The sequence below is a fragment of the Vigna radiata genome, unplaced genomic scaffold (assembly GCF_000741045.1).
Source record: "Vigna radiata var. radiata cultivar VC1973A unplaced genomic scaffold, Vradiata_ver6 scaffold_379, whole genome shotgun sequence".
Classification (NCBI taxonomy): domain Eukaryota; kingdom Viridiplantae; phylum Streptophyta; class Magnoliopsida; order Fabales; family Fabaceae; genus Vigna; species Vigna radiata.
This window is the reverse complement of record NW_014542547.1, coordinates 45281-62069: the sequence shown is the minus strand read 5'-3', so window position 1 is coordinate 62069 and position 16789 is coordinate 45281. Positions and strand designations below refer to the sequence as shown.

Here is a 16789-nt window from a genome sequence, read left to right as displayed (position 1 = left end):
ATATATATATATATATATATATACATACATATATATATATATTTTAGTTGGCAAAAATATTTTTCTATATTATAGATTAGGATTAAGAATATTTGAATAATTTCTAATTTTTTTATTTTTTATTTTAAATTAAAAATAAAAATTGTTAAAAAAAATATATCTTTTTTTATGAATAGAGATATTTTTGTTAACTAAAATTTGTATACTTATAATATACAAAAATTATTGTTATATAAATTAAATATTTCTTTTAATATTCACACAACTATTTACAGTATAGATATATAATTTATATGATCTTCGTTTATTGTAATCTGTATTGTACGATTTATCAAGATATCTCACGACATCTTATATTTCAAATAACGTGAATTATAAAAGACGAAACTTTCACATTTCCTTTTTAGAAACGAACTATATAACCTGATTTTTCATTACACATGGAAATAAGATTAATCATACATTAATTTTACCCTTTCGTTAAAGATAAGCATCTTCGAAAACAAAAATGTGACTTCCACATATCTTTTTTAGAAAAGAATTATATAGCCTGATTTTCCATTACACATGTAAACAAGATTAATCTCACCTTAATTTTACCCTTTTCATTAAACATAACCATATTAGGACAAGGGACTCTCAAAATTCAAATTTAATTTCGAAGACTATTTTTAAAAAAGGATTATGTAATTTTTCATAAAAAAATATTATAATGACAACTCCTTTGTACTTTAAAATATGGTTTTCCAACAAATTAATTATTACTTGTCTGTGTGCATGATTTGCACATTCATACCAACTCAACCAAACAGCTGTTGACAAAAAAAAAAAATAATAATAAAAACTGCAGAAGTATCTATCATATTCGCGTTGCATTTAGGAAGCTTCAAAAATAAATTATTCTACAAAATCTCTCTCTTATATATATAGTTAAACTACAACGTTGCAAGTTACTTACAGCCTTGGTGGTACTCCTGAACAAAAGATGAGAAGGAAGCAAGGAATGTAAGTGGTCATATAGCCACTCACCAAGCTGTGTCTATCCTAAATATTGCCATATGCTTCCGCCATGATTAATACTACGAGCGATGTCCAGCCAGTAAATGGATGTGCCCCTTTTCCCTTACCCTTAATCTGATCGTACTGTTCCCACAAAAATCCACTTTGTTGATAATTCCGCACTATATTTCTGCAGTAAGGAGGACATACATTATTCAAAAAGTCAACTATTACTTTAAACCGAATAAAATCAAACAATACCTTATCAAATTGCTTCTCAATTCTTCATAGACAGCTTTAGCTTTCTCCTGGTATGGCCCATTCTCTACAAGATTCAAACTAAAGTTTAGTTCTGGAAGTTATTTGCAGAAGTTGTTTCTATGCCAACCCAATCCATCTTATTATTACCTTGGGAGTAATGATGGAGTGCTGAAAGGATTCTGTAATTCATGTTTATCCAAACTGGACCTCTCCAGTATGGAGGGTCGTGCTCTGTGTTGTGCTTCATGTACAAAGAACTGTGCATAAAGAAATATGATTTGGTCCACTGTAATCAAAACATATAAGCCTTAAAAAATGCATTAGAGAATGGTAGCAAGACCTTGTCTTCGCAAGAGAACGCAGTCCATAATTGGTCCATAAGAGGCTGCGATTTGAAATGAGTTCAAGCTGCTTTTCCAGAATCCACGATTCCTGAATGAAAACAGTAATATAAAATATGCATATGTGAAATCATTCAAACAAGGAATAAATTCTTAGTTATTAACATGAAAAGTCGTGAAATTGAGAATTGATGCACATCACTTACAGATGGAATGATCCTCCCCATGAATGGGAATAAACTAACATAGCCAATGTGAGGAACCAATCTCAATACAGGTATCTCCGTAACATCTCGAACAAGTTGGCGAGTAGCATAGTTTCCTGCTTCCAGTTCCTTCCATCTAAGTTGAACCTATCATGATTAAGTGTGTAAAGAAACTCTTATTCTCAGTCGTGAATAGGGAAATCGTGTATTGCTAATAATTCTAAACATAAGATAATTGTACACTCTACCTTCTCCGTATGATTTCCAAAATCAAAGTACGCACCATATGCATCATCAAAATGCATCTGTATGGAGGACATCAAGAACAAATTACGCAAACAGTGGCAACAAATTGAATTGACTCTATAGTCCCCAAGCAAACAATTATTAAAAATACTTTGCATTATTTGCTTCCAATTTAAAAAGAAATGGAAACTTAGTTTACTTTCTCCATGTTAAACTGCATAGTTACCCATCATAAAAACACAGATTCTTCTTCGAACCATTTAGTTAATTTCTCTATGTTAAACTGAATAAGTTGTACATAATAAAATAATACAGAATCTCCTGTGGACCATAATACATATGAATCATTGTTAGAAATTTCAATTGCCAAGAGAAAACTTCCGAAATGATTTGACAACTTCCGAAAATGGTTCCATATTCATGCAATGTGTACATAATCAGTGGTTATTATGACGTATATAAGTTCCCATTCCTCATAATTCCATAATAATGAACTAGGAGAAGTCCTGGATGAGAACTCTCCACACTGATTTTATAAGATTCATTCTACAAAAAAATTCAGGCACAGACAAAACAAAGGATGCGAGTCTGAAAGTCTTCTAAATAAGGAAAAATCAAGTTTTCTTTTCCATATTTTCTTTCCACGTTTCAAATCCATCTTGTTCTATTACTGTATGTGCTGTATGATCTACTCTTTATCTTCATTTTTTTCTTCCTAATTCAGTTAGGCATTACCAAGCAGGGAGGCACCACAACCATGAAATATGACGGGAGACATGGATCAAAGATATAATACCTGGTTAAGTAACTCAAAATTCGATAGCAACTTAGCAGTATAACCATAATCCTGCATTGTTTCATTCAATACGTCAATTAATTGGGGATTAATCTGCTGCCAACAATTACTATAATACTGTGCCATTTATTTTTTAAATTATACCATGCCAGGTTTGCTTTCCATATCCAACAACTCTTGAATGGAATGCATACAATCAGCTGCAAGTAACATCCAGCATCTAAGGTCCAAGTGGTACTCATCTTCACTTGGGTGTGAAGCTCGTGGATAATCATCCAATCCAGAGGACAGTGCCTGAAAATCCCGGCCACAATAATAGAATTAGGTATCATTCTTAAGGATAGGGATTAGCAAAGTTTTGTCGTAGTTGACCAACATAAATACTGACAGCTGTATTAAGTGATTCTTTGATGCAATAGTTCAAAGAACAAATACAAGTGAGAATAAAGTGTTTAAGTGTCTATATAACCATAGATGTCAACATTCATGAAATAAAATCCGTAGGTTTAGGAGATTTAAAAAGCAATGGTTTCCTTAGGATATAAGCAAAGTCAAGAACATCATACTTTATTTATAAAGCACGTTTTTACATGTAAACTTACACTATTATTGGTCTATCTAGATGATATGATTATTGCAAAAGATAATGAAACAGAAAATCCGACTTTAAATGAAAAATCGATGGCCCAATTAGAAATGAAAGAACTGGGAAAACTTAGGTATTTACGTGGAATAGAGGTTTTTATTCAAAAAAAGGAGATTTTCATCTTCCAAAGAAAATATGTATTTGTTCTCTGTAATGAAAGAGATAAGTTCGGATGTAAAACCTCAGGAGTTACAATTAAATAGAATCATTGAATCATAAGTGAGGAGAGCTCTCCTAAAAGAAAAGGAAAACAAAAACAAAAAAACTATTAGAAAATGGGTTTAAGCCTAATCTCAACCCCACAAAAACAGCTTGTAAGATGAGGTTTTCACTTCACTTATATATTATAATTTGGCCTTATCTCTAGTCGATATGGAACTTCCAATACACCCCCTTCACGCCGAGGTATAGACATCTCGTGCTTGATAGTAAAAATTGGATGATCCGATAGCAGCCCAACAACGGGTGGAATAAAAATGCCCAAGAAAGAAGATCTCGCTAGGATAGGTTCTAACCATGGCTCTGATACCATATTAGAAAGTGAGTTTAAGTCTAACTAAACCCCACAAAACTGGCTTGTAAGGTGAGGTTTAAACTTCACTTATATATTATAATTTGATCTTATCTCTAGTCAATATGAGACTTCCAACAAAAACAAACACTCAATATCAAATACTGGTAAGAAAACTCATTTATTTATCACATGAGACCAGACATTACTTATACACTTAATGTGATAAGTCAATTAGGCATGATTGAAGAGAAAGACGATTGAAGAGAAAGACACATGCGAACACTTGACATATTATTTAGTATTTAAAAAAAAAAAAAAAGTGTCCTATTGCATTCTTTAAGTACCAAAAATTTGGACGATCAATAGCCTAAAGTGGCAAGAACTCTAGAGCAACCATGTTTCCAACCCTATGCTTAAGTAGGATTTTGTCCTGTTGTAATACTATTTATCACACTTGTGGTTGTCTAAACATTATCCTCCTTTAAACCATGCCAGTAATCTTTTTGGGGAAATAAATCCACTAAGCTACATATCTAATTCAAAATGAAATTGAAGACAGGTGCTGAAATTTAAAACTCAATATACTGAGGATGCACATTGCCTTGGGATTTATTTCACGCACTGTCCTATTGTCTCGTCCATGCCAATAGTAGCTGCTCATTTGTTTCCCTGTATTAAAAAGAGATGATAATAATAATGAAAAGGAAAAGAAAGAATCAAACTATTTTGAGTGCCCAAGCAGACAGAATATGTATTGAGTCTTATACCTGATTGAGTTGTATTAAACCAATGGAACCATGCTTCCAATCGAACAAAGGAACGTTCCAGGAATAGAGAGATTTTACTTCCATCCATTGCAGTAAATTCGTTATTTTTCAAGCCACTAATTATATCTACAAAAACATTTTTAACCTTGTTCAAAATCACCAGATGAACATTTCTCATGCTTCTGATCAAAACTGATATTTAATAGGTATAATATGTACTTTATATACATTGTCAAACTATCTCCATAAATTTATTACCCAGAAACATCTCAAGTATCATCAAATTCAGATCACTTATACATGATGCGAAATTTAAACTAGGAATGTTAAAAAAGAATTACACATATATTGACACAGAAAGGCAAAAAATAACCAGGCAGAAAATCGTTAACTATCATTTCTCAATGAAAGGGGAAAACTGCCACATGCAACTTGGACTCAGGCTATGGCTTGCTTGAACTTAAAAATGGAAACCAATTTCTAGCCTTTCTTTTGAAAGACGATTTCTCATAACTAGAAGACAATGATAATATAAGAAGGGCATACAGAAAAGGAACGTTAGCATATACCATTTAATGCTAAAAACAGAGTTGGAGGGTTTCCATTTGTTGGATGTTGAGGAACAAATTCCTCAGGGACCCGACTACAAGTACAGAAGAATGTATGTCAATAGGACTGCTCTAAACTTTATATATACAACAATTATTTGAGTAAATGTTTAATACTATCACACCTCAGTGATTCAGCCCCCAGAATTTGCTCACGTGGAATCCATCCATCTACATTCATCAAATCTAACCAATGTCCAATGATATCCATCGAGATATGAATATCCCAACGCCTGGTTAATGCAAACAAGTGAAACTAAAGCATATTTTTAGATCACGTGTAATTTATTGTTAAGTCTTGTGCAATCAAGAAAATAAACATGATGACGGCCATGAAGGATGTTAGTTAAAAAAACTAACCAGACTATAAGTTGATGGAAACCTTCATCCCACAAAAATCCTCTTGGAAAGAAAGATCGACTTGGTACAGCTGTGTAAAGCTCAGTAGGCCAATATGATATATAATTGACATCTTCTCTAAGCTGCAAAGGAAAACAACCCAATGAATGCACTTAAGAATTTTCCTTCACTTGAAAAATGCATTTCAGATTTGGAGATTGTTCTTGCTTTCAGATTAGTAAAGATTCTGGCAGGGAATTTCATAGGAACTTGGTTATTATGGGGGGTGTGACTCCCACAATGGGTAGTGTGAGATGCTCGGTGGACTATTTGAGTGTTTGGTTCTTCCACCTTGATAGCTAGTTTTGAGGGCATGTTCCCTAGACATTTGGGTGTTTATGAATCGGAATCAAAGCTGGTTGAGGATATCTCATAAAGCCTACCTACATTGAGTTCTGACCAAAGAGGAAGTTGAATGAAGTGTCTCTGAGTAAAGTATTATGGAGTGAAAACTGTAAGACGTTGGCTTTTAGGGTCAATGCTATGATATGGACTTGGTTACTATGAAATGCCTAAGTCCAACATCAAGTAGTATGGAATGTTCAGTGGAGTATATACGTTTGGTTCTACCCTCTTAATAGCTAGTTTTTGAGGGTGGGTTCTCAGAGCACTTGGGTACTTATCAGGATCACCCATCAAATATTTTTTTTTTCTATTTTTTATGAAGCAAAGACCTTTCCTTCTTATCCCAGTCAACTACTTCTGCAGGAGCTTTCAGATTGAAATTTCTTATTGGTTTAAGTCTTCTTCTAGTTCTAAATTCATTGATACTGATAGGTTTCTGATATAGGAACCTATCTGACTCCTCACACTCACACGAAACAAGAGTGCAGAAAACCAAAGAATGAAAACTATGTTGATCTTTCTTTACAATCAACAGAATACAAGCGTTCAAGGGAGCCCAATTCCCCCTCCACAGGAAACAGAGTCCTGTCTAAACAATTCTCAAAAATCCAAATCTATCCTGTACACACAACAGGAGTTCTTTATAAGAACTCTTTTCCCACGCCCCCCTACAAAACTAACTAACGCTCTAACGCGTTATGACAGTTAGATTTCCCTTTCACATTTAACTCACTTAACTCTTCTCTTTCTCTCATAAACTCTCCATACTCCAACAGATACTGACAAGGATTTAGACTTCAAACTCCTACACTTTAAATAATATCTCAACTTCTTTACCCAATCTACGGTTGTTCAAACAGATATTTTTTATTACCTCTTGAAGTTTAACATCCCATCTAAGCTAACCTCTTTCATTTGGACAAAAGTAATGATAAAATTGGAGTAAATCCTTAAATTTAGGTTTCCCCATTTAGGTTTTTATTTTTATATAACTTGTAGAGGTTTTTTCAATTTTTTTACACACCCTAAATTCATTCCTAACATTTAATATTTCATAGTACAGGTGAATTGCAAAGTTTGTAAAAAGAACTGAGAGCATTCAATCCAATTTGAGCATTCTAGGAGATTAGATAAGACGAACAAGGCTGGCTACTAAGAATGGTACAATGTATGCTCTTAAAAAGTGCTTATGGTTAAAGAGATAATTTCAAGCATAATTTTTTTGTGCTGGCATTACAATACAATAGCTTTCACTCTTGAGAAATCTAAGAGTGTTCAGATAAAATCTGCTTCAAAGTAAATTCTTTTATAATAAGCAGCGTGATTTCCTAGTTAATTAGTTTGTTTAAGTTTTCAGAAAGCATTAATTCGTTTACGGACGCAAATGAAGAATTTAATTTAGCCAGAATCCTTTTTGTTAGTTAGCAATCCTCTGTTCTTCTAATTCTTTCTCTCTTATCTCAAAAATTTCTTCTTGACCGACAGAAATTAAAACACATGAAACATAACTTCCACATTTATGATAATAATCAAATGTCAACTTAACAATACTGATGGAGGGCATACATATCAGTAAGAACTAAATAAAAAGTTAAAGTAACTCACGTTAAGGATTCTTGAAAGAGCAATTTTGGACTGGCCATAGAAGTAGCCGATGCCACCTAATAAGTTTCCAATGGCGGCCTTAGCAACAGATACGGATTCAGAATCTACCTGGAAAACCACTTTAAGTATGAAGAATTAATTTCTATTGAGGATAAGTTTCCAAATTAATCTACTCAATCAGATAAAATTTGAGAGATTCAGAACAAATCAAAAGACAAATATCGAAGAATAAGGTTCATTTGGCTAAAAAAACTTAATCAAGGGCTTATTCAATAAGTACTTACAAGCACTAGTGTAGAGGAAATAGATTTAAACTGTTTTCATATATATTGCAAGGTTACTTTCAAAATGTTCTGGAGAGCATATTAAAATAAGATATAAATAACTTATCAAGACAAGTTATTTACACAAGCTTCCCAAAAAAATCACATACACAACTGCTTATTTCATAAGATAAGTCAAAATAAGTTCTTTCAAATTGGCACTAAAAAATTGAATTTGAAAGAATTAAAAAAATATATATACAACGGAAAGACAACTAGTACCTTTTCGGACAAATTGAAGATTTTCTCAAACTTTTGGTCAAACTCTTGTTCTTTGTTTTTCAGTTGATTCGAAAGTGAGGTACCTAAGATTGAGCAGAATAACAAAGAAATTACACACTAGCACGTAGCATCCTAATGTCAATTAGAATAAAATATTCTATAAATTTAGTAAAGAGTAGCGTAATCCACTTTAAATTAAATTACATGACATTTAAACAAGAAAAGTGCCTACAAGACAAACCAAAAGCTTTCTAAAGTAAAGTAGAGATGTCTTCCAAATCTCAGCCATTACATTAACTGATACAATTAGTCACACTGCTCTATAAACAACCCCAACAATGTCCGTCAACATGAGATGCAGGTTTCCACGGCAATGACCAACTCCTACATTAATGTAAAGAACTGGATTTTTCTCCTTTTTCAAGAATGCACACACAAATATACATGCCAGATTTTGCACATTGTAAAGAAGTGTAGTAAAACCTGTAAGCATACTGACACGCTCTTCTTGAGAACTTTCTATATCAGTTCCAGTTCCAGTGATTAGTACAATATCTGTTGTGAAAGGAAATCCACCAATAATCTGAAGCACAAACACTAAAATCAGAACAAGCAAAGTGTAATTACAGGAAAGAAGTTTTCAATAGTAGTCATAGATATGTTAGTGTAGGTGTGTGAGACAGATAAAGAGAGACTCAAATTAAACCTTAAAAATGTTAGTCAGGTAGTAGAAAGTGTACATGGTATATTTACCTGAAAAACTAACACATTTGGAGCATCATCCAATGAGTCAGATAGCTGCAGTCGAGCATGCTTATGTATCTACTAGAACATGTACATGAGCAAAGATGTCAAGGGAAAACTGAAAAAAAAAATCCATGACCACATTCTTGCATTACATGAAAAGTATATAATCAAATAAATTGATTTGAAATACCATAACCTACTTGTGATGCAAGATTTTCCTCAACAAGATCAGACAAATTGTGAAAGTGAGGTGTGCGAAATCCTGAATAATGCAGTTCCAAATCATCCTGAAAATTATAAACCATTTGGAAAAAAATAACAGGTTCAAATATTTTTAAATTGTTTGAAAGAAGGAAACACTTTTTAAGGATGCGTAAATAAATCACAAGCAGTGAACCACAAATACTCAAGTTACAGAATCCTAAAACTCAATCATCACACTAATTCCCATCATTACCATTGATTTAAAATGTAGTTGCCAATCTCCAATATCTTCCCGAGTGCCAGTTGCAAGCAAAGAATCCTCATGAATGTTCAACTTTTCTCTGCTTACATCTAGAGCATTACCAGCTTCATCAGCTAAATAGAAGAACAGCTGAGCACCTTTACCAAATTCCTCATTCCACTTAGACCTGAGATTGGACCAAAAGAACAAAAGCACTCAATAGATGAAAGACACTAAAAAGCAAAGCATGCAGAGACAAAAACAAGGAAAAGAAAAACTTCAGCAATAAAATAAAGAACCCAGTTACTGCTTATTAGGTTATTGGGTAATGTGTTATAGTTAATTCAGGAAATATGTCAAACTAAAAATTACAAGTAACTCAAATTTAAGAAGAGTAGCAGGTAGCGTCTACAAGTAAGAAAAACTAAAAACAAAATTGTTCTGCAGCAGTACACATTAAAAGTGATTTGAAGTTGATAACATCACTCACTTGTCAATTTCCACATTAACTCGAACTGCCCAATCCCCTCCATAACCACTGCCTTCTACTTTTGATTTTAAAAACCTTGTAGTCAAGGTCATGCCATGGTCAACCAGTACTTGATGTCCAAAATCACGTCCATTGTGCTTTGTCCAACCATAAGTACTCAGGTCATCCTCATGTCTGCAGACATGCCGCAAATGATATCTGCCATCCTTCACACCAATCCACATTAATCCAGCTATCAAAGATTTGGGAGTCCTGAAATAGAAACACCACCACCAACCACACAAAAAAGTGAGAATGCTTGCTTTCTTAATCAAATGGTACGGACACTGACATCCTGAACACAATCTAAGACAATTTGGCACAACATATTCTGGGTGATGGACAATTTCCATCCATGGATCATTCAAACTATACCCAACTTAAAATATATCCAGACTGCACACCTTTAACACTACAAGCCTTAACTACCAAAATAGTCTCTCTACTTTCATAAAACCATTTTTGCGCAAATTAAATAAAGCAAAGAGTGTGCATATACCCGGTATTTTCATCTTTCAATGATAAAAAACAAACCCCAAGAACATACTTCTTTCAAAATAACTACGCCAGAATTGTATTTCACCGAAGTTAAAAATCATACCTGGCACGAATCCCAAGATACGTGTGAGGCCGATAAGTTCCCCAATACAAACTCTCCTTGTGCTCGCCTTGAAACTGTCACCAAACCAAGTAATTCTAGTATCTTCGTGTACACCAGAATCATCAAAATTATAAGAATTGAAAAAAAACGGAGAAGTAGAAAGTTGACCTGATGTAGGTCCATTATCTTTGGCGCGGGAAATGGCGTAATGGCCCGAGGAAGCTTCGGTTCCGTGGCGGAATTCATTAGGTGGCGGATCATAAAGAAGATGGTGAAGAATGCCACGAAGCATATGCCGAGCACCACTTTGAGATTGGCAGTATTGAATATCGGAATGGAGCTTCCGTATTTGCTTCTCTCTCTGTGGCGATTCAGCAGAGGTCTCCTTTCTCGAAGAGAATCGGCGTCAGAGAGGGATTTCGCTCTACTCCGAACGGCGGTTCTCCCACTTCCGGTCATTTTCGGCGGATCAGAGATTCATGCTACAGCATGCTTAGGATTTTGGAGTTCAAAGGGAGGGAGTGTTAACGTAGCAGATGGTTCGATATGACTCAGTGGTGTTCGGAAGCAAGAAGACGAATGACTTGATTGTTAATGGACATGGCCGTGGAGTTTTGATTGGGCTGAAATTTGGAGTAACCTGGCCGAAATGGACACTCCTCCCAACACCTCCACTCCTTCTTTCTCCCTGTACCTCTCCCAAATTCTTTTATTTACAAAAATAGCCTTAAGTTAAAATGTTTTTACTTTTACCATTTAGATTTTTTTAAGCCCTAATTCTACCTTTTGTTATTTGCACAGTCACAGCTGCTGCACCCCCACCCCCACTTCTCTCTCTCAGGAATCTCTTTCCCATTTCTGTTTTCTCCCTTCTTCTTCCTCCCCTTTCACCTTTGTTTTTTATTTTCATTTCTCTTCCCCATTTTTTCTTTCTGTTTCAATGTTTCCATTGACCGTTAAGTGGTAGTGTGGAGAAGCGTCCAGGAGCATGGAATATAACAGAGTTCTTCGTTTCGATATCCAGGTTAGTTTTCTTCACCACTCTTTTATTTTCCTTTTGATACCTGTTAACGGATGTTTATATCTGTTAATGGGTTCTCCATCTTCCTTTTGCATCTTCTTTGATGAACCTCCGCCTGCTGCAGCACTACAACCACCAGACCTCTTTTTCCACCAACACCACTACCACCAGACCACCTTCTTCCACCACTTCTAAGAAGCTGGTACCTCCAAACACAGAACCACGAGCACCAACAAAAAACACAAACAAAACAATACGTGAAGGAGAAATATCATAGTGAAAAGAAGAAAATGTGATTTCTGTGTTGAGAGTGTAAATGATTTTACAATGGGGATCGCTTGAAAACAAAAATTTTTTACCAACCATTTTACATAATTTAATAATTTTTGTAATATTTTTGATGTATAAAAAAATTGTTAAGAAATAAAACAAATTGGCTTGAACAGATGTGGGAGAAGTGTTGTTCAACGGATCTTGATTTCTGTCAACGAAAGTCAAGATTCGTTTAAAGACCAAAGAGATGTTGGTAAAAGAAAATAAAAAATTTAACTGCAGGGCAAAACGGGAATTTGGAGGTGCAGTGAGCAATATGTGGAGGTGGAGGGAGTAACTCTCGGCCGAAATTCAACTTATATAAGATATTTGACCCAATCAATTTCTTCGTGCACCTTATAGTTTTTTAAATCCATTTCTACCCTTTGAAATTCTCTCCTTGGGAAGACACTACCTTAGTCACATTTCATTGGTTTATTTGAAAGTTTTGTAAAGACTTAGAAAATGGTATTTTAAAGATAATAGTAGCTTAAAAACTGTGAAATTGAATTATTTTACTATTAAATGATTTTATTATAAATAGTTTTACTATAATCAAGTTTCATTATTTTAAAATACATCATTTAGAAACCACGATTCTATTATTCTCTAATTTTTCTTTAAGAGTTATTCTCTTACGTTCATCTGTTTAAAGATCAGAGACCGCCACAACGGCGAGATCTTGAAGTCTTTCCTATTATTTGTCCAAAAGAGTAAGTTAGTTTCTATTATTTTTCTTTGGTCTGTCTGGTTTCCTTCGTATGCAAATTGTAGTGTTTTTGCATGTGCCATCAGAGTCTTCTATAAGACTCTTTGTTGATCAGTGGTTCTAATGGTATACCTTGATCATGTTTTTGTGAGTTATAGGTGCAGATAGAGATCCTTGATTAGAAATTTATCAATTGGTATGCAAAGATGCTGATGTGAATTATGTTGAACGTGTGTTTGTTCGATTCTAGAATTTCTGGTATAACATGTTAAATCCTATGGTAATTATTTATTAAATGATTTTAAGGTTGTGGTATGAGTCTGTGCAAATTAGGACATGGTTAACTATTGGTTTTGCTTGGTTTTGTTCTAAAAAGTGATGGTTTGTGTTAAGATGTTGGTTAGTGTACTGAATCGTATCAAGTAATATAAAATCGTAAGACCAAGTATCGTTTCCCAAGAGACTCACGACACTAAACAGTTGTGCTTTTGCTTAACCAGTTAAGACTTTAAGAACAATATTTTGGGGTTTTAAATGCAAAGTGCAAAAAAATAAACATGAATGAAATTTGATCAATTGAGACTAAACACTAGAATGAATGGATGATGTTGATAATATGGTATGAACATGTTGTTGGGGTTTAGATTTCACCAAATCACTCTCATGCATAAACGAATTCTTCTTCTTCATTAATATCAATATCACTTTCTAAATTACTTAAAACCCGATGTCTCAGCGAAGAAAGCCTATCCTTAATTACTAGTTTACAATGTCTTGTCTCCCTAACAATTAATTCTCCATTACATACGCACAGAAGCTTAAGATAACCAAGCATTTTATCCCTATGTCTAGGCAATAGTTTCCTTGGGAGAAATTCCCCAGATCTAGATTTCTTCTTATGTTTCCATATCTCAGAAACCAATAATCATGCCATGAATGAGTTAAACATAACAATGCATAGAGAATAGAGGAAAAACCCTAACAATTAATGAAAGAATCATATATCAATAATAAGAATAAATTCAAATGCAAGAGAGTTTAGAGGTTACAATGGAATGGGATGAAGATAAAAGCCTAGAAAGAGAAGAGGAGAGTTGTCACATCCCCAAATCTTCCCCCAAGGGGTGAAAAACGTGCTTCTATGCTCAAGCCATCAAGAGATACAAACCCTAGGGCGTCTGGGTCTTAAATAAATCATAAAAATAACAGAAAATAGGTTCAAGCCAACGCCGCCGGCGCTCAGCGCCCCAACTTAGGGCGCCCAAGCGTGAAACAATGGATATTGGCGCTCAGCGCCCCTAAGAGTGCGCCTAGGCTTGATGTCATGCAACTTTTGGCGCTCAGCCCCCCTAAAAGGGCGCTTAGCTTGGGCGGATTTTTCTGCACTACGTTTTTTCCTCTTTTTCTGCAGCTCTGCTAGCTCCTTGAGTTCCAAATCCTCAATACTTTTGCTCTTCTTCCAAATCATCCGATAACCTACAAAATTAAGGGAATTTAGTGATAAAATCATTATGCTTAACCTTTATTCTCTTATTCACAAAACTAAAGCAAAAACTTGAGTTCAAGTAAGTTTCTAAGTCAAAAAGGGTGCATCTAGTATCAAAATTGTATCATAGCTAACAGTATATTCAACCATTATCACAACCCCAAACTTGAAACTTTGCTTGTCCTCAAGCAAAACTGTAACTTGGCTTAAATAAAATAGATATACTACAATGGTCTTAGCACATTAAAAAGCATTTTTCTTTAAGACAAGTAAATCACTCATGTATGCTCATCATAGAAAGACCAGTCAAGAAATAATGATGTCTTAGCCAATTAAGCTTCAATTATGGTGCTCACACAATCAAAGAACATACAACAGATTCAAAAACCTTATAAATGATCAACAACCAAGCAGAATGTCCAACTGTAATGTATGGAACCATTCCTCACCAAAGATAGTGTTTCACTCAAGCACTAAAAATTGTTTCACTCAAGCACTCAAAAGTATATAGCGAGGTGTTGGTGTCTCTTTCACTCTACTATCACAATGTCACATAGATCAACTTTGCCATTCATTTAAACACATCAAAACACATTCCAAGCAAGTTATCATCACAAGGTCTTTTCAAGGCTTGTAATGTGGCTAGACTAAGAAGAAAACTAGTTTTTCTAGACAACAAAATTCCTTGAGTTAAAGAGAGTAACAATTTCCTTTCTCATTAACTATAATCTCTCTTTCTCCTTTATATTTGAGAAACCATTCTCATTTTACTCCCAACTTTTCATTCATTGAGTTTTTCCTTCTTTTTCTTCTTCTCTTCTCTTTTCTTTTCTTTTTCAATTTCGTTCAACACTTAGCTCAATGCTCTTTTTCTTTTTATTTTCACAATTCTTTTTCAAATCTCCCCAACAACCCCAAACTTGAACCTTTCTCCATACCATACAAATATACCCAACCCAACTCAAGGTAAATATTTCAAAAAGGTTTTTCACATGTTTAGGCTTAAGGTTCAACAGGTAGAACAATCATTGTTCTTTTATTGGGATCATATGACACATGCAAGCAAGTAGTTCGATAGAAAAACTTAGGTAAAATCAACTATGATTCCAGAGCAATAACATTCAACAATAAAACTTTGGAGCCCAAACTCTCACAGCTTAACTCAAGTTCCACAATTTAATATACATCTTACCAAGCATATCAATCACAATTGAAACCATGCATTTGTTCTAAACAATTATGAGCAACCACTATTTGTGCTTAATAGCTAATTCAATCATTAACTCAACCATGCATTTTAAAACCATAGAGCAACACAAGGCAATATTACTCATCACAAAACAGTTCATCAACCATTGTAGAGCTATACTTTCAACCAAGTACATAGCTTATTAAAAACAAAATAAACAAAATTCAAACAAGCATAACAATAAAATAAATCCTGATACCATAACATTCGTCAATAGATGCTATCTCACATTGTCAGCCTCTTCAATAACAGTATCCATCAGTAGATACTGTCATCTAAATCTTCATCATCATAGCATCCATCAGTAGATGCTTTAACCTATTAGCATTCATCAATAAATGTTGTCAGTAACATCCATCAGTAGATGTCTAATCACATAGCATTCATCAATAGATGCTAATCTTTTTTATCTTCATCGGCATCCATCAGTAGACGCCAATCTTTCTCATCTTCATTGGCATTCATCAGTAGATGCTTAATCACATAACATAGCATCCATTAGTAGATGCTTAATCACATAACATCCACAATAGATGTTATCATTCATCGTCCTCCTCATAGCAGCATCCATCAATAGATGTTGTCATCTGAGTCCTCCTAGCATCCCTCAGTAGATGTTATCCAACATCCATCAGTAGATGCTATCATTACTTCAAAGCAAAAATCAAATCCAAACCCTACAAATAATCAATTAAAAACAAAAAATCAGAAACTGGGTTGCCTCTCAATAAGCGCTTGTTTAATGTCATTAGCTTGACACCATTAAGCCCAATCCGAATTTTTGATGTTGGCATTCTTCCTTCCTTCACGACACCAACAAAATCTCAGCAATTTTCTTGTCACCAACTTCACTCTTCTAGAATAAGGAGCCTCAATCTCAAGAACTTTGTTTATCTTTCTTTTTTTTTAGAAAGATAAAATCGAACCAATTAAAAATCACACAAATAGAATAGTTATACCACGAGTCCCCGACAACGGTGCAAAAAACTTGTTAATATTATCTTCAAGCAAAACGTTAGAAGCACATTGTACCCTTCTATCACGTTGGAAGCACCCGAAGCTTGTTGTCCAAGCTCAAAAATTCATCCTTAACTTTTGGGACAAATATTTTGAAATATTATATTAAAAAATAATAACAATCCCCTACATATTGCAAAAGATAAGAAACAATGATTGAAAGAAAGAAAAGAAGAAAAATCTTGGGTTTTATAAGATGTAATGCATTAGAGCTGGAATAGCAAGTGATAACGGTTGAAAAACAATTATTTTCATACTTAATTTTGATATTAAATCACACCCTTTATGGCTTAGAATTAGCTTGAAATCATGCATTTTTATTAAGTTAGAGAATAAGAGAGTCAAAGTTGGTTTTCTTGGTTTTATGCTTGGTTTCCCTTGATTTTGTAGGTTTT

At 34.1% G+C, this 16789-nt stretch overlaps 1 protein-coding gene across 1 annotated transcript; it reads right to left on the bottom strand.

Annotated features, from left to right (window-relative positions):
* Positions 1-853: 853 nt before the first annotated feature.
* On the bottom strand, positions 854-11270 carry LOC106780218 (mannosyl-oligosaccharide glucosidase GCS1). The gene is made up of 22 exons (XM_014668481.2): positions 10769-11270; positions 10601-10674; positions 9961-10212; positions 9483-9657; positions 9226-9312; positions 9032-9100; positions 8762-8861; positions 8279-8361; positions 7734-7841; positions 5745-5866; positions 5510-5617; positions 5346-5419; positions 4777-4902; positions 4611-4678; positions 2994-3143; positions 2850-2900; positions 2056-2112; positions 1808-1954; positions 1601-1692; positions 1408-1517; positions 1261-1324; positions 854-1189 (listed from the first exon to the last, which is right to left on the bottom strand). The coding sequence occupies exons 1-22, from the start codon at positions 11057-11059 to the stop codon at positions 1045-1047; spliced, it is 2553 nt and encodes an 850-aa protein (XP_014523967.1). The 5' UTR covers positions 11060-11270; the 3' UTR covers positions 854-1044.
* Positions 11271-16789: the final 5519 nt, after the last annotated feature.